Below are 13,244 nucleotides of genomic sequence, written 5' to 3' on the forward strand. Positions count from 1 at the left end.
TAGGTCTTGAGTGTGACCATGGTTAGGAATCACATTGGTGAAATGCAGGTGGATACTGGAATGAGGAAATTGAGGAACTATGAAATTGTAGTGTTGAAGTGGGGAGGGGGGTGGTCTTCACACGTTGTTATCATTCAGGATATTGGCAGGTTTTAAGTGGAGAGAAAGACTGTAGGCAAACACTAGAATCTTCCATGAATATGCCAGGGTGATCAGTCTTAGTGGCTAAAATACAGAGAAAGTGATAGTATCACCTGATACCCTGAATCTCAAAAGATGTGAGATTTATACTAAAGGGTAGAAAGTGTAAGTGACCAGAAGTTGGCAAGAATGAAAGGCATGGTGAAAGTTACTTATCTTAAGGTTCTGAAAAAGTTCTAGCGTAAGATTACTTTGGCATAATGTAAAAACAGTTAAGGGATTTCTGGCCTAGGCTGGTGATTAAAATTACTGCCTGGAAGTAGGTTGTTGCAGACTGCTTGGGTTGGCTTACCTTCCCAAGTCTACAACAGAAATCTATAGATATTCCTAGGAATTTGAATCACATTCCACAAACAAACAAAAACTAACTGATTCATTAGCTGTTGAGCAATGCCACAAAGTAATTAAAGAAAAAATTCTCTGGCACAAAAACAGACACATAGACCAATGGAATAGAATAGAAACCCCAGAACTAGACCCACAAACGTATGGCCAACTCATCTTTGACAAAGCAGGAATGAACATCCAATGGAAAAAAGACAGTCTCTTTAACAAATGGTGCTGGGAGAACTGGACAGCAACATGCAGAAGGTTGAAACTAGACCACTTCTCACACCATTCACAAAAATAAACTCAAAATGGATAAAGGACCTGAATGTGAGACAGGAAACCATCAAAACCTTAGAGGAGAAAGCAGGAAAAGACCTCTCTGACCTCAGCCGTAGCAATCTCTTACTCGACACATCCCCAAAGGCAGGGGAATTAAAAGCAAAAGTGAATTACTGGGACCTTATGAAGATAAAAAGCTTCTGCACAGCAAAGGAAACAACCAACAAAACTAAAAGGCAACCAACGGAATGGGAAAAGATATTTGCAAATGACATATCGGACAAAGGGCTAGTATCCAAAATCTATAAAGAGCTCACCACACTCCACACCCGAAAAACAAATAACCCAGTGAAGAAATGGGCAGAAAACATGAATAGACACTTCTCTAAAGAAGACATCCGGACGGCCAACAGGCACATGAAAAGATGCTCAACGTCGCTCCTTATCAGGGAAATACAAATCAAAACCACACTCAGGTATCACCTCACGCCAGTCAGAGTGGCCAAAATGAACAAATCAGGAGACTACAGATGCTGGCGAGGATGTGGAGAAACGGGAACCCTCTTGCACTGTTGGTGGGAATGCAAATTGGTGCAGCCGCTCTGGAAAGCAGTGTGGAGGTTCCTCAGAAAATTAAAAATAGACCTACCCTATGACCCAGCAATAGCACTGCTAGGAATTTATCCAAGGGATACAGGAGTACTGATGCATAGGGGCACTTGTACCCCAATGTTTATAGCAGCACTCTCAACAATAGCCAAATTATGGAAAGAGCCTAAATGTCCATCAACTGATGAATGGATAAAGAAATTGTGGTTTATATACACAATGGAATACTACATGGCAATGAGAAAAAATGAAATATGGCCTTTTGTAGCAACGTGGATGGAACTGGAGAGTGTGATGCTAAGTGAAATAAGCCATACAGAGAAAGACAGATACCATATGGTTTCACTCTTACGTGGATCCTGAGAAACTTAACAGAAACCCATGAGGGAGGGGAAGGAAAAAAAAAAAAAGATGTTAGAGTGGGAGAGAGCCAAAGCATAAGAGACTCTTAAAACCTGAGAACAAACTGAGGGTTGATGGGGGGTGGGAGGGAGGGGGGGGGTGGGAGGGAGGGGAGGGTGGGTGATGGGTATTGAGGGGGGCACCTTTTGGGATGAGCACTGGGTGTTGTATGGAAACCAATTTGACAATAAATTTCATATATTAAAAAAAAAAAAAAAGAAAAGAAAAAATTCTCGAACCAGGTAATGAAAACAAGGAAAAGCTGAAGACAAAAACTCGATTCCAATTGTTCATATTTGGTTTTGTGGTATTTAGTTTGGATATGAAATTAAAGTATGGTAAGAAGCCCAAAATAAGGACTAAAAATTAACAGTGTTTATGCTACTTTTGCATAAGTGTTCAAACTGACCACATATGGGTATTCCAGGAATTTCGTTTTTTTCTGTTCGCTAATTTTAGGTGCTTTTAATTCCTTTTGAGTAGGTATAGTCATTTTCTTTTAATTGGCAGAAAACAATTTGTGATTTGATCTTGTATTGCACAAACTTCTGTATGGTGATATATAATAGACAAATGGATTAATTTTTAAGCCTTAGATCTTAGTTGCCTAATTGAAAAACTGTAACAGCTGTTAAATCTTTACCTTTAATTGTATGTTGCATAGGAGGATATATAGTGTTGAGTTTATATTAGATTTTTAATATTCCTTGCATTTTGATACAGAAAATATCTTGTAAGCACTTTACTTAAGTAAAGCTATATAAAATATCATGTTTAATGCAAGGATGTAATTACAAGGCTTCAGGGTAATCTTTTTTAGCTCAAAATAACTCACTTTGTCTTCACCTTCCTTTCCCCCATACATAATGAACAATATTGGAATTGGGAAGATTATTCTGAATGCAAAAACTTGGATGAAATAATTTATATATTACCATGTGGTATATGTATTGCCAAACTGAGCACTGTTACCATGCTGTTTTTTGTAGGAAACTGCACACAGTCACCTTTCTACCCTGTTGTAATTGTTAGATTCTTATCAGGAACCCTTCTGGTAACAAGACACATTACCTTTAAGGAAGAAAAGATACATGATGAATATTGTAAAGAAATACTAGAATCGCAGCCTACTTCTTAATGTCGCATTTAATGCTGGTGGCGTTGACCAGTCTTAACTTAATGAATGTCATTCCTAAAGAAAGTTATAAACAAGTAGTAGCTTTTCATAATACTGTAAAATATAGTGGATTTTGTTTTTGTTTTTTGTTTGTTTTCCTCTAGTTATGTTCATATCAGATAATGAAAGTTTTAATCCTTCATTGTGGGAGGAACAGAGGAAACAGCGTGCTCAAGTGGCATTTGATTGTGATGAAGACAAAGATGAAAGGGAAGCACCTCCCCGGGTGAGTCCTGAAGAGAAAAACCTGATTGTTTTTCCCTCTTCCCTTTTTTTAATGATTTATTATTATTTACTTATATTCTAGAGATAAAGAATTCTGTTTTGAACATTTTTTTCTTTATGAGATTGAGAGTGTGGCAGTGACAAGTAGTGAATAATACGTTTCCAAGTTACTCATGAATGTAATTATTTTTACCTTATGTAAACTAGCTGAATCCCAGAAAGTGACATTAGGCTGACTTTGGAAGTACTTGGTTCTTGGCATATAAGATGTATATAATTGTAGGAGGTTTATATATGTCTGGGTAAATACCAGAAAACAACTGTTTGAAAGCCTAGTGATGGTATTGGCAGTATCCACACCATAAATCTTAAAATGGAATATATTTAAGTCTGCTAAAAAAAAGTTTCAAAACATTAGTTAAATCTGTAACTATAAATTCTTTTACTATTGATAAAACCATGCTTTTATTGTGTCTAAAATGCTTTCAATGGCCTATCCTCTGTTTTTAAAGCTACCCCAGGAGCCAGATAACCAATGTAATTAAGATGCATTGTAGATTAAATTTTGAGGTTGATGTTAAAATATTTATCCATATTTCAAATTTCATTTATTTTATTTCCCTAGGAGGGAAATTTAAAGAGATATCCAACACCATACCCAGATGAGCTTAAGAATATGGTCAAAACTGTTCAAACCATTGTACATAGATTAAAAGATGAAGAGACTTATGAAGATTCTGGAAAAGATTTGAAACCACATGAAGATCAGCAAGTTGTAAATAATGATGTGGGTGTGAAGGTTAGAAAACTCATTTTAAATTTTTTTTTTTTATTTGTTTTTAGAGATAGAACAGGAGCAGGGGAGAGGGGAAGAAGGAGGGAGAAAGAATCCTCAACAGGCTCCACGCTCAGTACGGAGCCTGACATGGGGCTCGATCCCACGACCCCAGGATCATGACCTGACTTGAAACCAAGAGTCTGACCCTCGACCAACTGAGCCACCCAGGCACCCCAGAAAACTCATTTTAAAGAAATTGACTAGGGGCACCTGGGTGGTTCATTCAGTCGAGCGGCCGACTCTTGATTTCAGCTCAGTGTCGTCATCTCAGATCATGGGATTGAACCCCACGTCGGGCTCTACACTGAAAACACAGAGCCTACTTGGGATTCTCTCTCTCCCTTTCTCTCTCTGCCTCTCCCCTGCTCTCATTCTCTCTCTCCCTCTCTCTTTTTCTCTTTCAAAATAAGTAAACTGAAAAAAAATTAAAAATAAAAGAATTGACTAAAACTTATTTCAAGCACTTTAAAACTTTAATAATTTATATAATGATTCTTTTTGTATACGCTATAATGTCCTCCCAGATTTAGGCTGTTCCCGGCTATTTGAAGTAAGAGCTGGAATAATTAGCAAACTCTCTAATTGCTATTCTTACCACTTCAGTATGGTTATAGGCTTTCCAGATGGGCAGGGTAGCATCAACATAACTTTTAAAAAATCTTGTCTGAATAAAAAATAAGATAACGAATATCCTTAAATTTATTGTTACGGAAATACTGTTTTTCCCCTGAGAACATTGACCCACCCTACCCAATTCTAATTTTACATGTAATTGCTATGACAGACCATGGTACTTTCCTTGGGATGTTTCAGAAACCTAGACAAATCCTTAAAGTGTGTGTTCCTTTAATGGGCTTTTCTTTCCCACATTATATCACAGAAACAAAAGTTTTACCACATCACTAGAGTTGCTATATATTCTACATTCAGCAGAAAACAATCTAACCATCTTGATTTTGACCTTGCTGAGCTAAATGACTCACTCATGAACACCAGCTCTGCAGCCTTTGAGATGAAATGTAGCCTCAACTAAATTGTAGAGTTTAATGTGGTTCATGAAACTTTGGGGACCCCCTGCTCCCCGAATGCATATTTATCTGTGAGTGCTGCAGATTTCCATCTTTAAAGTTTCCTTGATTTATTCAGAATAGGAAGATGTTAAAATATTTGTTTTTTTAATAATCTCTACGCCCACTGTGTATCTCACACCCACAACCCCGAGATCAAGAGTCACACTCTCTTCCTACTTAGCCAGCCAGGAGCTCCTACTTTTAAATTCTAATCTGAACTGTAGTAAAAAAATAGATACAAAGCTTTAAGGAATATGAATTCTTTATCTTTTCTTTTACTTAGACTTCAGAAAGTACCACTCCAGTGAGAATCAAAGCTGATGAAAGAGAAAAGTATATGATAGGAAACTCTCCACAGAAGACCAGTGAATCTGAAGCTGAGATTAGTCCTGGAAGTCTACCAGTGACTGCAAACACAAAAGCTTCTGAGAACTTGAAGCATATCGTTAATCATGATGATGTTTTTGAGGTATGGCTTTGTGATTATTCTCTGGAACAATTAGTTGTTAACAACTGTAAGAATTTAGTATTTCATTGTTGCTAACTAAAGATAGAAGAAAACTGATACTGAAAACAAAATATGCTAACTCATTTGCCATAAAGAAATCTCATGATGTGTGCTATAGTGTCTCTCATTTATCACTTTGAACTTAAAATTTTCTACCTGCATTGCACTCAGATATTTACTATGTAAATTAGATCGTGGTGGTTCTATTCTAATTCTTTAAATACATAATAGCAGTTGCTTAACAATGAAACTTAACAATGAAAAGGTTACCATTGGTGTATTTAAATTATTTCACTCGTTAAGCATTTATCATTGCTTAATTGTGAAGTATTTTTTTTCTTGACTGTCTACGATTTTTAAAATTTCAGGGTAGTTAGCATACAGTGTTATATTAGCTAAGGGTGTACAATATAAAAAAAAATTTTTTTTAAATAAAAGGGACCCGGGGCACCTGTGTGGCTTAGTCAGTTGAGCGTCCGACTCTTAATTTCGACTCAGGTTATGATCTCACACTTCATGTGTTCAAGCCTCACATCGGGCTCTGCGCTGCAGCACAAAGTCTGCTTGGGATTCTCTCTCTCTCCCTCTCTCTCTCTAACCCTCCCCTGCTTGCACTCTCTCTCTCAAATGAATATTTTAAAAAGATAAAAGAGGGGCGCCTGGATGGCTCAGTCAGGCGTCGGACTTCGGCTTAAATCATGATCTCATGATTCATGGGTTCGAGCCCCACATTGGGCTTTGTGCCTGACAGCTTGGAGCCTGGAGCCTGCTTTGGATTCTGTGTCTCCCTCTCTCTGTTCCTCCCCTGCTCGCTCGCTCGCTCTCTCTCTCTCTCTCTCTCTCTCAAAAATAAAGATTAAAAAAAAATTTTTTTAAGATGAAAGAGACTAATGTAAAAAAAATAAAGTGTACAATATGGTGATTCGACACTTCCATACACTATGTGGTGCTCATTATAACAAGTGCTCTCCTTAATCCCCATCACATATTTCACCCATCCCTCCTTTGACCTCCCTTCTGGTAACCATCAGTTTGTTCTCTGTAGTTGAGAGTCTGATTCTCAATTTGTTTCTTTTTTTTCCTTTGTTCTGTTTCTTAAATTCCATTTATGAGTGAAGTCATATGATATTTGTCTTTCTCTGACTTATTTCACTTAAAATTAATACTCTCTAGGTCCATCCATGTTGTTGCAAATAGCAAGATCTCTTTCTTTTTTCTGTCTAATATTCTGTTGTGTGTATATCTACTTCTTTATCCATTCATCTATCTACAGACACTTGGGCTACTTCCATATTTTGGCTATTATAAATAATGCCAAAAAACATAGGGGTGTATATATCTTTTCAAATTAGTGTTCTCATAGTCTTTGGGTAAATACCCAGTAGTGAAATTACTGGATCATATAGTAATTCTATTTTTAATTTTGGGAGGGAACTTCCATATTGTTCTCCACAGTGACTGTATCAGTTTGCACTCCCAACAGCAGTGCAAGAGGGTTCCTTTTTCTCCCCATCCTCACCAATACTTGTTGTTTCTTGCTTTTGATTTTAGCCATTCTGACAGGTGTGGTGATACTCCATTGTGGTTTTGATTTGCATTTCCCTGATGAAGAGTGATATTGAGCATCTTTTCATGTGTCTGTTTGCCATCTGTATGACCTCTTTGGAGAAATGTCTTTTAATGTTGTCTGCCCATTTTTTTTAATGTTTTTTTTTTTTTAATGTTTATTTATCTTTGGGAGAGAGAGAGACAGAGTACGAGTAGGGGATGAACAGAGAGAAAGGGAGACACAGAATCCTAAGCAGGTTCCAGGCTCTCAGTTGTCAGCACAGAGCCCGATGCAGGGCTTGAACTCATGAACCACAAGATCATAACCTGAGCCAAAGTCACACGCTTAACAAGCAGGCGCCCCTCTGCCCATTTTTTAATCGGATTATTTGGGGGTTTTTTGGTGTTGTGTACATTTTTATATATTTTGGATACTAACCGTTTATCAGATGTTCATTTGCAAATATCTTCTTTCATTCAGTAGGTTGTCTTTTAGTTTTATTATTTGCTTTGCAGAAGCTTTTTATTTTGATGTAGTCCTAATGGTTTATTTTTGCTTTTGTTTCTCTTGCCTCCAGAGACATTATCTAGAAAAATGTTGCTATGGCCAATCTCAGAGAAATTACTGCCTTTGTTCTCTCCTAGGATTTCTCACATTTAGGTCCTTAATCCATTTTGAGTTTATTTCTGTGTATGGTTTAAAGAAGTGATCCAGTGTCATTGTTTTGCATGTTGAAGTCTACTTTTCCCAACACCATTTGTTCAAGAGACATTCTTTTTCCCATTGGATATTCTTTCTTGCTTTGTTGAGGATTAATTGACTATATGACTGGGTTTATTGCTGGGTTCTTTTCTCTTCCGTTGATCTATGTTTCTGTTTTTGTGCCAATATCATACTGTTTTGATTACTGCAGCTTTGTGGTATATCTTGAATTCCAGGATTATTCTACTTCCAGTTTTGTTCTTCTTTATTTTATTTTGTTTGCTTTGTTTTAAGTAGGTCCCATGCCCAACGTGGGGCTTGAATTCCCAACCCTGAGATCAGGAGTCACATGCTCTATCACCTGAGTCAGCCAGGTGCCCCCATTCTTCTTTGAGGGTTCCATACAAATTTTAGGATTATTTGTTCTAGTTCTTTATAAACTGCTATTAGTATTTTGATATTGATTACATTAAATCTATAGACTGCTTTGGGTACCGTGGACATTTTAACAATATTTGTCCTTCCAATCCATGAGCATGGAATATCTTTCCATTTGTTTGTGTCATCTTCAATTTCTTTCATCAGTGTTTTGCAGTTTTTAGAGTTAACCTCCTTGGTTAAGTTTATTCTTAGGTATTTTATTATTTTTGGAGCAATTGTAAGTGGGATTATTTTCTTAATTTATCTTTCTACTTCATTTTTAGTGTATAGAAATGCAATGGATTTCCGTATATTGATTTTATATCCTGTGGCTTTCTGAATTCATTTATCAGTTCTAGTAGTTTTTTGGTGGCGTCTGAGACTTTAAAGAGTCTTCTGGTGGATCAATAAAAGCTGTGACTTTTTTTTTTAACAGCTTGTTTGAGGTATAACTCACATACTATATAATTCACCCATTTAAATACAGGGTACTATTCAGTAACTATTGGCATACTAGAAGTTGTCCATCCTTCACTTGTAGAACATTTGTTACCCCAGAAAGAAATCCAATACTTCTTAGCCATTTCCCCACAACTTCTCTGTACCCCTGAGTCCTAGACATCTTATCTACTTTATCTGCCTCTGTAGATTTGGCTGTTGTTGGCATTTTATATTAATGATGTAATCATATGATAGCTGGTCTTTTGTAACTTTTCTTTAACTTAGTATTTTAGATTATCCATATTATAACATGTATCAATACTGTTTTATTGTATTGGTTCATTTTTTTATGTATCAGTTCACTTTTATGTCAGTAATACTCCATTGTAATTGTTAACAATGGATATTTTGGTTATTTCCACATTTTGGCAATAGTGCATAAAGCTATTGTGAATATTTGTGTACAAATTTTTGTGTCGGTATATATTTTCTTTTTTGTTAGATACATGCCTAAGAGTAGAATTGTTGAATCGTATGGTTACTCTGTTTACCCGTGTGAGAAACTGCCAGTTTTTCATAAGCGGCCACACCTTTTGTTTGTTTGCATTCCCCTCATACGCTGGTGGAAGTCATGTAAAACAGTAAAGCTCTAACTTTACAAAATAAAATTCTGGAGGGTTTTTGATTTATAGCTACATTGTCCACTATGTATCCACTAGTTATAAGTGGCTATTTAAATTTAAGTAAATAAAGAACTTTGCTTCTTAGTTTTACTCGCCTACATTTTAAGTGGTCAATAGCCACATGTCTAGCTAGTTAGTGTTTACCAAATTGAACTGCACAGATAGAGCATTTCTGTCATTATAGAAAGTTCTGTTGGAGAATAGTATACAAATAGTGATACTGTGGGTTTATAATAGCCTCTTTATTCCTGAAAATTTAAATGCATTCAAAGCACATCTGTCTTCAGGGTTATCCTTTGAGCTAGTATTTACTACAAGAAAGAAACTTCGTGGTTTGTAAATGTATTTTGAATGGATCACATCTTTCAGTACACTTACTATATACATTGAACCTAATATAACAAAGTCTGTGAAAAGGTTATAAGGTTTGTCCCAGTGTACTTAATACTTCATTTAGTATAATTCTGTGTGTGAGGCATTGTGTTTGGAGCTTTGGTGGCAGAATGGATAAATGGGTATATAGAATATAATTAGGGTTAGACAATGCTGAGTGTATAAGAAAAATACTAAGTAATAAAAATAGTAAGTGCTACGTAAATTTAGAAAAGAGATACTTTCTGGCTAGGAACAACCAAGAATGCTTTAGGGTGAAGGAAGCATTTAACCTATACCTTGGAATAGTTCATCTAACAGAAATAGGAGAACTGAATAAAGTATGAAAGGAATAATGGTAGCATAAGAGTGGTGTTTGAGAAATATAGAAAAGAACATGTTTCATCTAGCTGAGCATATCAGGGTGGTGGAATGAAACAAAATTAGTACAGTAGATTGGGTCCTGATGATGAGGCTCTTGAAAGCCATGCTATGAATTGTTGTATAGTCTTTGAGGAGCCATGAAGGCCTTTTAGCAGAGCATTACTTGTGATAGAGCTATGTACTAGGGTTATCTGGCAACAGCTACTGAATTCTCCCAAGTTTGAGGGCTTTTTGAATAATAATAGTAGACCATGTGGACTGGAACTTAGTTGTCCAAATGTAAGAGATTTAGTATGGAAATATTCCTGACTGTAAGGAATGGGGGAGAGGGGACAGTCACATAACCATGTTTGAATGGATGATGATGCCATCAACTGAAGTGGGGTATTAAAAGAACAAACAGGCTTAGAAGGTCTAGTTTGTTTTTGGATATGTGGAATTTGAACACTTAACAGGTATCTTTAGCTTAGAAAAGAAACGAAAACGGGATTATAAATCAAATTATCTACATTACACATAATCATTGAAGAAAATGCAATATCCAAGGGGAAAGAGTAAGAAAGGGAAAAATAAATGCTAACTGCAGGAGGATTCATTGATTTGAGCACAAAAGACAGAAAGGTAGGAGGACATCTAGGAGGCTACAGCTCCCAGACACCCAGGTGTAGTATAATTCATGAAGAAGGAAGTCTGCTCAGCAGTTGAAAGTACTGCCCATGTCAAAGATTAGGACAGACCATTTGCCCTTCTTTCTTTTGCTCTCTCGTTTTTTGCATTCATTTTATCATTAAGTCCTGTTATTGCCAAAATTTCTTTCAAATTCTTTATTTCTTTATCAGCTGTCATCACTGCCATTGGCTAAGGACAGGTAAAGCTTTTTCATTAGGACTGTTAGGATAGCTAGATCCCTTTCTGCCGGTTTCTTTCTCTTCCCATATATTCTTAATACCAGAGTTACCATTTTATTTTTGTATTTTTTAAATGTTTATATATTTTTGAGAGATACAGCATAAGTGGGGGAGGGGCAGAGAGAGGGAGACAGAATCCAACGCAGGCTCCAGGTTCTGAGCTCTGAGCTGTCGGCACAGAGCCCAAACCTTGACACAGGGCTTGAACCCACGAACCGTGAGATCATGACTTGAGCCGAAGTCAGATGCCCAACCGGCTGAGCCACCCAGGTGCCCCCAGAGTTATCATTTTAAAAGATAATCTCATGTTGCGAGTTCCTGGCTTGGCAACGTCCAATAATGACCAACACATAATTTCCTACTCAGTCCAACCTAACTTTTCTGTCTCCTGCCAGTTATCTGAGCTCCAACTACATGGAGTTGACATGCTTTACATACCTTCTCTTATTTCCATGCTTTCCTCTGTTCAGAATGTCATTCCTGTCTTAACTCACCCTTCACTTCTCTTACTTCCACTTTTACTTTGTCTGACTATTCTAATTAGAAGTCTCTTTCCATTGTAGTACAGTCCTACAAATGGGATTTGGCAAACTATGTATGGCCTGTGGCCTATATCTGGCCCACTGCCTGTCTTTTATATGGCTTGCAAGCTAAGAACAGCTTTTATGTTATTAAAGGGTTGAATAAAAATCAAAAGAATATTTCACACCATGTGAAAAATTAGGTGAAATTCAGTTTTTCTGGCACATAGCCACAGTCATTTGTTTACATGTTGTCTGTGGCAAAGTTGTGCTACCGTGACATAGTTGGGTAGTTGAAGAGACTTTTAGGGCCCTTGAAGTGTAACATATTTATGATCTGGCATTTTTACTGAAATAGTTTGCTGACCCTGGTCCATGTCTTTATTATGTCACTTGTGAGTACCTAAAAGTCTTAGTACTTTTAACAGAACAGTTTTTAAGAATTTTTATTTATTTTCATCCTTAACTATGAATAATTTAACGTGCAAAAGATTTGTTTTTATATAGAGAGTATGCGCATTGTTAAAATTTTTGTATAAATGTTTGTTCACTACCAGGTCCTCCTCCCTCCCCTGCACCCCCTTTCACTTAGTAGCACTCAGTGGCAGATAATCTGGGATAGTTGCCAAATATTAGAGAAAAATTCATGGAGATTAATAAAAAATTCTGTCTTCAAATTGGGCAAAAATTGCCATGAATTCATTTTAATAGAAGAATACCTCAGTCCTTCTGATTCCTTGGAACCTGATAATTTTAGAATAAATTTGAGAAATTCGGAAGGGACTTTTTTTGGAGCACCTTCGCTAAACAAGTTTTTCTAAGACAGGGATTATGTTTTATTCATTTTTGTATTTGTAGCACTTGACATAGTAACAGCACATAGTAATCATTAATACACTTGAATTAAGGCCTACCACGGAATTTTATCCCATAGCCATTCGACATATTGTTAATAATTACCATAGTTTTATTGCCATATCTTGAAAAATTTAAGTCATATACTAGTTTTAGTCAATATTACCATAAAAAAGTTTCATCCATGTTCTAAATATTCTTTTCTCTTTGAAATTCTTATGAGTTAATATGTATTCATTTAAAGAAACCAAAATTTATTTAAATATTTTCTTTCTTTTTTCTTTACATTAGGAATCTGAAGAACTTTCTTCTGATGAAGAGATGAAAATGGCAGAGATGCGACCACCGTTAATTGAAAGCTCTATTAACCAGCCAAAAGTTGTAGCTCTTAGTAATAACAAAAAAGGTTAGATATTGAAAGCACTAGGAATAGAAATGGGCTGGATTTATCAAATTTATAAATGTTTTTGAAATAAATTTCACTAAATATCATTATGTTACTTAAAACACTTTTTAGAAACAATTTTTAAAACATGCTTTTTTAAAAGTTCTATTCCTAATCTTCCTAGTTTTTAAAGAAGAATATTGTTAGATTTTTTTCTTTTACCTCATACAAGTTTACTTATAAGGTCATGGGCTTCACAGGCACACAAAACTGGATTATGATTCCATTTCTGCCACTTACTTACCACGTAATCCTTGAGCTACTTAATTCTATCCATATGAAGTTACCTGACTTGACATACGCTGAGGCTAATGAAGGACTTTAT

General features: G+C 36.2%; 1 protein-coding gene across 9 annotated transcripts in view; it reads left to right on the plus strand.

The window, feature by feature from the left end:
- The window catches only part of ERBIN (erbb2 interacting protein), a 130,858-nt gene that overhangs the window by 97,928 nt on the left and 19,686 nt on the right, over positions 1–13,244 (plus strand). For all 9 annotated transcript variants that reach the window (XM_047087295.1, XM_047087324.1, XM_047087344.1 and 6 more), the window contains exons 16-19: positions 3,103–3,224; positions 3,849–4,022; positions 5,415–5,600; positions 12,766–12,880. In XM_047087295.1, coding sequence (XP_046943251.1) covers positions 3,103–3,224; positions 3,849–4,022; positions 5,415–5,600; positions 12,766–12,880 — 597 coding nt within the window. The remainder of the gene's footprint in view (positions 1–3,102; positions 3,225–3,848; positions 4,023–5,414; positions 5,601–12,765; positions 12,881–13,244) is intronic.

The sequence above is a fragment of the Lynx rufus genome, unplaced genomic scaffold (genome assembly GCF_022079265.1).
Source record: "Lynx rufus isolate CCGP_SWC_20201006 ecotype Redwood Valley unplaced genomic scaffold, mLynRuf1.p SCAF_1, whole genome shotgun sequence".
NCBI classification, from domain to species: Eukaryota; Metazoa; Chordata; class Mammalia; order Carnivora; family Felidae; genus Lynx; species Lynx rufus.